The 10,109-nt window shown below is 53.2% G+C and overlaps 3 protein-coding genes across 8 annotated transcripts in view; all 3 read right to left on the bottom strand.

Moving 5' to 3' along the window:
- Positions 1-10,109, bottom strand: part of HOXA3 (homeobox A3) — a 44,357-nt gene that overhangs the window by 32,005 nt on the left and 2,243 nt on the right. For 4 of the 5 annotated variants that reach the window (XM_065752915.1, XM_065752918.1, XM_065752916.1 and 1 more), the window contains exon 2: positions 820-923. The gene's annotated coding sequence lies outside the window, so the exon portion shown is untranslated. Of the gene's footprint in view, positions 1-819; positions 924-1,301; positions 1,952-10,109 lie in introns of those variants that run through there. The other variant, XM_065752917.1, reaches the window with a different exon arrangement.
- Positions 2,037-4,521, bottom strand: HOXA5 (homeobox A5). Of its 2 annotated transcripts, XM_065752934.1 has the most exons (3): positions 4,075-4,520; positions 3,767-3,930; positions 2,037-2,899 (listed from the first exon to the last, which is right to left on the bottom strand). In XM_065752934.1, the coding sequence occupies exons 1-3, from the start codon at positions 4,326-4,328 to the stop codon at positions 2,649-2,651; spliced, it is 669 nt and encodes a 222-aa protein (XP_065609006.1). In that variant the 5' UTR covers positions 4,329-4,520; the 3' UTR covers positions 2,037-2,648. The 2 variants fall into 2 exon arrangements, with proteins under 2 accessions (XP_065609006.1, XP_065609005.1); XM_065752933.1 differs by having other exon boundaries at positions 3,767-4,521.
- On the bottom strand, positions 5,850-8,365 carry HOXA6 (homeobox A6). The gene is made up of 2 exons (XM_065752936.1): positions 7,781-8,365; positions 5,850-6,627 (listed from the first exon to the last, which is right to left on the bottom strand). Exons 1-2 carry the CDS (start codon positions 8,214-8,216, stop codon positions 6,368-6,370), a joined length of 696 nt encoding a protein of 231 aa, XP_065609008.1. The 5' UTR covers positions 8,217-8,365; the 3' UTR covers positions 5,850-6,367.

Raw genomic sequence — 10,109 nt, 5'->3', positions numbered from 1 at the left:
ACCCTTTGTACGCATAAAGACACCGATAGAGCATGAACGGAGGCATGTGCACAGATTTACACAGGCGTACACACAGATCGGCACATGCATGCACACACGCGCATCGCTCAGTAACATTTATAGTCGTATATTTACATAGGGGAGCTGGAAAAAAAAGAAAAAGAAAACTTGCAGCAGCGTTATAAATGCACACGGCCGAAGCACACCACACACTCGAGGATGGACTTAGCTACATAGCTACAGCCTCCTACTCGACCCACTGCAGAAAAGAGGAATCTTAAGCACTCCAGCGCGGCCCGTGCCATTTTAATACTTGCTCTGATGTGCAACACATTTCGCCAGTGCGAAGATGATTACCATATCAGCACGCCTCCACCCCTATCATGCCTACAGAAGGCACTGCCCAGATCATATCAAGCCCTATCTACTTTGTTTCCCTTTTTTTTAATCGCCCGCAGTAACTACTCCTTGCTAAACAAAACCTCTCCAAACTTGGAGAGCCTATTGGAGCGAAGGAAGTAATTATCTTCTGCGGTAGTCCAAGTGATTAAAGCTAGGCCCCAAAATCCATCTCTGCCAAAGTCGCTTATTGTGGTTTACTTTGATTTGATCGCTAAAATAGAGAGCTGGCAGCCGCGGGAGCGGGGCTGGGGCACTGCGCTGCACTGCGCGCAACCTGGGGCTGCGTGCGTTGCCCCGGGCGGGGGGACAGCCCCGCGGCTCCGCGCAGGGAGAGGGGAAGGGGAAGAGAGAGAGCGAGCGGGAGCCTCGGCTCCCCCGGCACAAATAAACTTTAAGGAACTTGTGCACAGAACTTACCTTGACTTGCAGGGAGCCATTTTTCACACAGTATTGAGAACTTGTGGTTGGGATACTTCTGTACCTAAAAGTGACAATGTGAATGGCCAGGAGGCACACGTAGCCTGCAAAAGAGTCAAATGAAGTCCAGCGTCAGTGAGATTATATGTTATGTGGTATATAATGTTGGATGTCAACTCCCCAAAACCATAAAACTTACTTTAATGGCACCACGTGACTTTTTATAGCCAGTGAGCCTATCTGTCTGTGCTATGGATGATTTTACGATCTAATTCATAGACAAAACCCTATTCATTTGGCACCCAAATGTCATATAGCCGGAACTGGGGCTTATAAAGTTTACTGTTTTATAACTTTTAAGGGAAGGCATCAATGTAACCAGTCAGTAAATGTGCAAATCTGTAGTTGCTCTTAGAAGCTGGGAAGAGTTAACCATTCAAGCTCTGACGGGGTAAGTAACATCGCGCTTATAGAAAACTAACCGTAGTAGCGAAGAAAACCAAAAAATCTGTTAAGGGCTAAAAGTGGGAACGTGGCGATCGAGTGTTACTAATAGGCGCAGAGGGCTCTAACGTGGCCGTCCTGCAAAGATACTTAAGGCAACCACAGGAGAAAACCTAGAGCGGTGCGAACACGCCTCGGAGTTAGCAGCGTGTTTTAACAAAGCACATGTTTTTTCAGCCATCAGCGACCAGCTAACACTTGCTTCGCCCACAAAGGGTGTCGATCGCGGTCCTTGCGAGGCGGCTTTCCACCTTAGCGAGCGGCCATTAGGGAGGAACTTCTGCTCCAACTTTGCAGCAGAAGTAGCTCTCCCGGAGCAGCGCAGCCCGAGCCAGGTGAACGCGCACACGAGCTGCGCTCGGGCTCGTGGAGCGCGCAGAGGCAGCGCAGCTCCTCGCTTCGCACAAACCAGATCACGAAAACTTTACAATAGAAAGTTTATTATTATTATTATTATTATCATCGTCCTTTTTTTTTTTTTTTTTTTTTTTTGTCTATTTCCAGTCAGGTTTTTTTTTTTGAAAAACAAATACAAAAAAAAAAAAAAAAAAGCTGATCACAGTTTGCTCAGACAGCCAGACCTTGACTATATTTGTAACTGTTCACCAAAAAAAAAAAAAAAAAAAAAAAAAAACAACCCAAAACATACATCACAGAAGCTGCGCTTAATAAGAGCCACTTCTAAGAGTTCGTGCAAAGAGTCATATACAAAGGCACAGCAAGGACATACTGCTTGGAATCACAGTTTTCGTCACAGATTCACTATTCACTACACGTAGGACAAGTTCAGTTGATTTCATCATTTCACCTCTACGACAGCATTAATTACACAGAAATTATATAGGTAGTTTGAATAAAAATATTTTTAACAGCTTGGAGCTATACAGACATTAACACTTGACCACACATGCACAGTTAAGCAGGTTGAGTGCAACACATAACATTTGTACTAAACCGGGGGAGGGTTTCTTTCTCTCTCTCTCATTTTTTTTCCTTTTTTTTTTTTTTTTGTTCTTTTTTCTTTTGCTTTTTTTTTTAACAGTTACTTCAAGTAACACAGCTCGCTTCATATAAATAAGTTAAAACATCTATTATTTTTTCAAGACAAAGCCATTCAAGACAAAGAAATGTACGATAAAAGCAGATCTACTTATACACGCGAGAGAATGGTAATAAACAGGCTCATGATTAAAAGATGAATAAGGGCGACAAGAACAGGGTTTCTTCACAGAAGTAACACAAGGAAGTTTTAGAAAGTCAACTTAGTACTGACATGAGACGCAGGGTCAGCTAATACTGCTCAGTACTTTTAATTGATCAAACGCTCAGGGACGGAATGCCCCCCCTGCAGCTGCCATGCTCATACTTTTCAGCTTATTATCCTTTTTCCATTTCATTCTCCTGTTTTGGAACCAGATCTTTATTTGTCTCTCTGAGAGGCAAAGAGCATGTGCTATTTCAATCCTTCTTCTGCGGGTCAGGTATCTATTGAAGTGAAATTCCTTTTCCAGCTCCAAGGTCTGATATCGGGTGTAAGCAGTCCGAGCCCTTTTCCCTTCTGGTCCCCCTATGTTGTCTGGAAGAGAAAAGTACAGCGTTTAGATACCCAGCAGCGACGTGGAGCTCTCGTGTCTCCCTGCAGCTCCGAGCCACCAGGACCGTTATTCTCAGCCCCGCTCTGTTTTGTTGCTGGGCTGGAGAAATGCTCAACAAGTTTCCCCCTACTGCCCCTTTAGAAAAGCCTTTGGGGGAGGGGGGATCTGGCGGCCGTGCTAAGTTTCCGCTCGGATTCTGCTTTCGCTCTTTCTACAGCAGAGATTTTAGCGCGTTTTCGAGGCGAATCCCTCTCTCTCCTCCCTCGGCTCGGCTCCGCGGAGGACGCCTGCGGTGCACGCCGGGCTCTCGGGGCCGCGGAGCGAGGCGGAGGCGCGCAGCCCTTTCCCACGGCGGAGCTCCGGGAGGCGGCGAACCCCCGGCGCTCCCCGGCGGGCCGGGCGCGGCAGGTAGCGTGGCCGGGGCTCTCCGCGCCCCTCCGCCCGCTCCCCGCGGCCAAGGGGGTGCTCCCCCACACCCCCGCCCCCTTCCCCGCGCCTTCCCGGCGGTGAGAGCTGCCCTCCTCGCCCCCTGCCATTCTCTATTCGATTCGGCTCGGCGACACAAATAGGGTCGGCAGCGCCGTTCCCGGCGGAGGGGTCCCCCCGGAAGGGCAGAGGCGGGAGCGGCCCCGCTCCGGGAAAGGCTCCCGCCGTCCCCCGCTCCCCGCGAGCCGGCCGGGAGCTGGGTCGGGGCCGGGCGCTGCCCTCCCGGGCAGGGAGCGGAGGTTGCGCGCTCTCACGCCCTCCTCTCCCCCTCTCCCCGACCTGGCTCGGCTCTGACACCGGCTTTACGTTCAATCCTGCTTTTCCTCCAGAGAAATAAAGAAAGAACAGGGTATTTGCTTTACCATGACTTATGTGCAGCTTTCGCATCCAGGGGTAGATCTGGGGCTGGGAAGGCTGTGCTGTGCTTTGGTCGCTCGGGGCACTTGCCTGCTCGCTGCTCGCCGGAGTGTCTTCCTCGGTGCCGGACGAGGTGCCAACCCCGTCCCTGCTGATGTGCGTGCTGCTGCTGGAATTGGACGAAGTGCTGCTGGAGTTGCCCAGGGAGTTTTTCACCCCGTGGTGACTCTCGCTGACGGGCGAAGCGGCCACGGCGGTGCAGGGCAGGGGGTCGGGGGGAGGCGAGTGGGAAGCGGCCGCGGACTGGCTGTACCTGGGCTCTGTCGAGGCAGAGGTGCTGTTGGCCGGGTAAGAGCGGGCTCTCTCGCTGGCACCAAAGTGGGTGGAAGCGGAGCGCCCGACGCTGAGGTCCATGCCATTGTAGCCGTATCCGTACCTGCCGGAGTGCATGCTGGCGGAGTCCCTGTATTGCTCGCTCACCGAGCTGTGATCTCCATAATTATGTAACTGGTAGTCCGGGCCATTTGGATAGCGACCGCAAAATGAGTTTACAAAATAAGAGCTCATTTGTTTTTTGATATGTGTGCTTGATTTGTGGCTCTTGGTCGTTTTGTGCGTCTATAGCACCCTTGCACAATTTATGATGAATTATGGAAATGACTGGGACATGTACTTGGTTCCCTCCTACGTAGGCACCCAAATATGGGGTACGGCTTCAAATCACGTGCTTTTGTTGTCCAGTCGTAAATCCTGCCTGATGACCTCTAGAGGTAAACTCGTGCACTGGTGGGGGAGCTGGGAGGGCGCGGGCGGCCCGGGGCGCGCCGCCGCCGCGCGCCGCCGCCACCGCCGCCGCCCGTCCGCCGGCCTCGAGCGCCACCCGCTGGCGGCGCGGGGGATGGCGGCCCGGAGCGGGGTCGGCGCGGGGTGACGGCCCCCGACGGCGGCGGCGGAGCGAGAGGGGCGCGGGCGGGCGGCGGGGCCGCCCCGGGGCCGCACGGGGAGCGCCGCGCCGGCTCCGCCGGGTGAGGCTCATGTGCTGCGGGCCGCCAACGCCTTGCGCTCCATCCCCGGTGCTGGCAGCGGTCACGTCCCTCGCATGATCCGCGTTAGGAGAGAGAGAGAGAGAGAGATTTTTCTTTTTTTGTACCGTTTTCCCGTGGCGGAGGTTTCGAGAGGCGAGCGGGTCCCGCCGCTCCGCAGTGGCAGGTAGCTCTGCGGGATGAGAGCCGTGCAGCGCTTCCCTAGCTAGCGGGCAGATTGCAGGCGGTCGGTGTCGGTGTTACTTTTCTGCCTCCCAGAAAAGAAAAAAACATAAATCCGATGGTGGCCATTTTGCAGTAGGGTTTTGGAGCTCTGGCTTGTGAAATGTTGAGAGCGGTAGCCCAAATTGCGCTGCCTCCCGAACAAAAGAGCCTCGGTGCGTGCACAAGTGGGTTTGCACACAGCCTCACAGCACACTCGCACGAAAACAATACAACATATAGAGATATAACGCATATATCAATCGCTGCGCTTCTATTACTTACACAGAACCCGAAATGGAACCATGTTATCGCAGCTATTTCTCTTTAGAGTATCTTTTTTTTTTCTTTTCTTTCTTCCTTTTTTTTTTTTTTTTTTTTCAGTGCTAGGAAATGCGGATGTAAATTAAGGTACCACAAAAGCGGGGAAGAATATCCCCGAGTTAATATGACCGACACTTTCCTTTTCCTTTCATAAGATGGAAAAAAAAAAAAAAGATAAAAGAAAGGGAAGAAAGACCAACCCGAACCCTTAAATCCCCAAGAAATGAAGTCCATAATTCAGTGCAGAGCTGAGCTCACCGAAATCTCAGCGCGAGCTCGACGGGAACCACAGAAATTCACCCCTTCAAAGTCTCTCCCTTCGCTCGCCCCAAAGTTTATACCGAGCTCTTACTCGGTATCAGTAGTGCAGATTGGGGTCAGTTTAGTGGCATTTAGAAATCTCCCTGCAATTCATTTTCGCATTATCCGCAAGCTTATACCCAGGATTTTATACAACGATTTTTGTCACGAGGATTTTTACTGCATTTTGTTCTGTTTAAATATCTTCTACTCGTGTAAAACTTTTTTTTTTTCCTTCTTTGCGGACCATAAAACCCCAAACACATCGTATCGAGGCGGCCCGACTTAGCGGCAGCTTGTAAAAAGATAAAGCCGAGATTTTCTTCAATCTCTCATGTTTCTACAGTATGGACGTTCACAATCACACACGCACAAAAATAATAATAATAGCAGTGCCCCGCGGGTCGGTTCTCACACGAACACTCCGGGGACACTCTCCCGCACTCAGGCAAATACCCAAATATTTTAAAATCTGGGCCAGGTCTCTTCATGTTTTAAGCAACGCCACCTACTCGTGGCAAAAGTGGTTCTTATCTATGTACACGGCCGTAGCTCGAAGGCTCGGACATGTGCGTGCCTTAGAGAAAGTCCCGGCTGATCGCAGACGTACATCAGCTTGTGGGGATTAATAGGCTGTGAAAAACCTATGGGATTTTAGTAGCAGAAGGAGCACAAGGTAAATAACAATATAACAGTGAGCTCTAAGGACGGGCCTGGTAGCGTTTATTAAGCACGGTTCTACTCCCCTGACTTTTCCTCTGTTTCGTCGCTGCCGGGCTGCGCGGAATTTATGAATTTGTTTTCCTTTTTCCATTTCATCCGCCTGTTTTGAAACCATATTTTAATCTGGCGCTCGGTAAGGCAGAGAGCGTTCGCAATCTCAATGCGTCGTCTTCGGGTTAAGTATCTGTTAAAATGGAACTCCTTCTCTAACTCTAGCGTTTGGTAGCGGGTGTAAGTCTGCCTCCCTCGTCTCCCATGAGCTCCATATACTGTACCTGCAGAAGTAAAGACAAAACGAGCGCGTTGGACAGGGCCCAGTGCTTTCAGACCACAAAGCCGTGCCGCTTTTCGTGGGGGGAGGGGGAAGCGGGAGTGTGGGGGGGCAAGAGGTGGGGGCTGGTGGGGCTTTTTTGTCCCCCTTTCCCCCTCCCTGACCCACTGGGGGTGAGGACGTGCTCATGGGGTGGCCGTGATACAAAGAGGGGAGAGCTGTAGGTAGCACCCTACGAGGGTGCGGGGAGACTGCGCACGCACACACACACACACACACACACACACACACATCCACACACGCACACGTGTGCGGGCCGAGGCTGTGCGTGTGTGTGTGTGCTGACTCTATTGCTCTATGGCTACAGAGGGGCTGTAATTTCAGCATAATGATAGACATCAGCTAAAGATCATAGAACAGCCTTTGCCATTTGCTCCGGAATTTATTGCCCTCCAATGCAAAGCAGCATCAGAATGGTCTTGCTAAAAGTTTAACTTTCCCAAAAGAAGAAACGCAACCCACAGTCCACCGAGCATAAAGTCGGGAGGGGTTCTCACTCCTGGACTCATTAGCAAATAATGCAAGCAAACGTGGTAATGGGATTATCAAAATTAAGTGCCACCCCTATAGGACCCCTCCTTTCCTCAGCACCACTCCCAGCCAGAACGGTTCGATCCCGTGCGGTTCACTTTGTAAGGCAGAGAAAATCCGCGATGCCATGCGAGTGCGGCCCCGAAACGTGCTCTCAATATCCAATACTAATGAGCTGGGGGAGGGGGGCGATGAGGAATGTGCCACAAATGCATTGGATCCTCAGTGCAGAGGGCATATTCCTTGCATTGCTCTCTGACAATGAAGGAGATGAGCTTTGGGGTGGCTTTAGAAGAGTGGGAAAAGGGTTTTGCTCCCTCCTTTGTACTGCCATTGTTTTTTTTTTTTTTTCTTTTGCCCGTTTTCCAGGCTGGGCTCCCTGCCGCTGCTCCCAGGGTGCCAGGGTGCCAGGTCCGATCCGATCGGGTGCCTGCGGAACCATTGCCCCCTGGCAGCCCCAGTTTACCTAAAACAAACAAACAAACAAACAAACCAAACAAACAAAAAAAATCCGGGGGAAAGAAACTTTTGGTGCCCTTTCCCTTCGGTTGCGCTCAGTCACTTACCGGCACAGGAGTTCATCCGCTGCATCCAGGGGTAAACAGGGCTCGTGTACTTCCGGTCGGTGCCTTCGTCATTCACAATTTTGCTTTGCACGCCGTTGGTTTTGTATTGTTGCTCGGGAGAAAAGTGCAGATAGTCCCCGTGTCCCCTCTGCTTGCCACTGCCGGAGGGAGAGGCGCTACTAATTTCCTTGTCTGAATAGAAACAAGAGGCTCCGTACTCGTAGGAAGCCCGATTGCAAGCAATGACGGTGTTGGACTGTTGGTAGAAACAAGGTGAGGTGTAGGTCTTGTCCTGCAGGCTGCTCGCCCCGTACGAAGCCGGAAAATGCCTCAGAGCATCATAGCCCGCCGGGTACAGGGGGATCTGCCCGAGGAAGGAGTCCTGGCCAGCGGGCAGGCTCCCGGGGAAAGTGGGATTCACGAAATAGGAACTCATTTGCTCTCCCCTCTCCCGGACCGTGATTTGTTGTGTATTAGTACATCTGGCTATAACTATTAGTAGTCATCGAAGTGGTTTGTTTCTGGATGGCCGAGCGCCAAAAGCGACAGCAGAAAATAGGAGCAGCTGACGGCGGGGCGGCCAATGGGATCGCGAGCGGCGCCCGCTCCCCCGGGGCCGCCGCCACCGCGCCGCGAAGTTACCGACAGCCCCGGCCCCGGCGCGCCGCCCCGCGCCCCCGGCCCGCGGGGACGGACCGCGCCCCCGCCCGGCGGCCCGCCCCCTCGGGGATCCCGCCGTGAGAACAGCGGCGCGAGGGTGACAGCAGAGGACGTGGAGCCCCCTCCTTCGGTGGTCGGAGTGGGGGGGGGGGGAGGGGGGAGAGGCGAGGGGGCTCCCGTAAAAGTTGTCGCCGCGCAGCGCCGGGGAGGAGCGGGAGAGCGCCGGCCCTGGGGAGGGGGCGGGCGATTGATGGATGCTGCGGAGGGAAAGTTCGGAGCGTGGAAGGGGCAACGCGGCGCCGGAGGGGCTCTGCCCGTGGGAGAGAAAACCGCGCCCCGCCGCCGTCCCCACCGCGGTGCTGAGGCCGAGGCGGCCGGGCTGGAAGTGGTGTGCTGAAATCCCCCCCCTTCCTCCGATGGGGCTTCCCGCCCCGGCGCCAGCTTTGTGTGAGGCTGCGCCTCCCGCGTGGGCCAGGTTCTCGTGCGTTAATGAGCGCTCCGGCAATTAACGGCTTGCTCCGGGCCCGAGCAGAGAAGTGCGGCCTGCGGGGAGGGGGTTTTCCGTCCCAGAGTCCGAGAAGGGGCTGAGAAAGGCCGGGCGAGTCCCCTCGCACAGCCCCTATACACCTTCACGTGTCGGCTTTCTCGACCCCCCCCCCCCCCCCCCCGCCGCTGCCGGGCCGAGGGAACCCAACATCCGAATGCAACACCGAGCCGGCAGGGCTACCCCTAATTAATACAGCCCCGCTAATGAGTCAGTAGAAGCCAATCGCTTTCGTCGTCGCTCTAAAACAATTGGATTAAACACGGATATGTGTCTTTAAGAGGGAAAAAAAAAACAACAACCCCACACACACCCACAACAACACGAAACAAACATTTCCTCGTTCATTTTTCAACATGGCAGTTACCCGTAGCGGAAATCTCATTCCCGGCCCAGGGCAGAGACAGTAACAGTGCTGATGAAATTCGCCGCGACGCGCACAGCGGAGCCGTAACCCCGCGGATCCTGCGGAGGAGGGCACACCCCGAGCCGTGCGTGCTCCCATTACAACACAGAGAATATCCTAATTTTAAACGCGCTCCTCCGGAAAGTGACTTTCGTGCGAGCCCCGTTTCCTAAAGCGGCTTTAACCCGAGAGTTCTGTTGTTGTCGGAGGACTATTTATCTCATTTCCGGGGGCTGATTACGATACCTATAAAACAGCAGCGAGTTAAAACATCGCCCCACAATAGTTCGTATTGTTCGCGGCCTCAGCTGGACTTTCACATTCAGATGTTGATTGCCTCCAATTTTTTTTCAACTTCCTTAAACTCCCGGTGCCGGTCGACCCGCGGCCACACCTGGCAAAACGCCGGCTCTGAGCTGCGGGCTCATAGGGAAACGCGTGTGTGCCGAGAGCCTTCCCCAGGAAAGTTTTATGCTCTCTGCAAATAGGGCTATAAAAAGGGGGAACGGCAGCAACCCAACACACAGAGCGGCGAGCACAAAGAGCTTTAAAACGAGAGAATTTCCCCCAACGTGGGGCAGAACGAAAACGCGCCGTGAAACATCAATATTCGGGGCGAGCGGAGCGCAGAGGCCTTACTTTATAAAGTTGTGCTCAGGCGGCCTTTGTGTGAATCCGTGGCACGGAGACCAACGTTTAAAAAGTCGCGCAAGGCTCTG

Source organism: Cyrtonyx montezumae, unplaced genomic scaffold (assembly GCF_038088225.1).
Source record: "Cyrtonyx montezumae isolate F1298 unplaced genomic scaffold, pur_monq_1.0 scaffold_8, whole genome shotgun sequence".
Taxonomy (NCBI): domain Eukaryota; kingdom Metazoa; phylum Chordata; class Aves; order Galliformes; family Odontophoridae; genus Cyrtonyx; species Cyrtonyx montezumae.
This window is presented reverse-complemented; position numbering and strand designations above follow the sequence as displayed.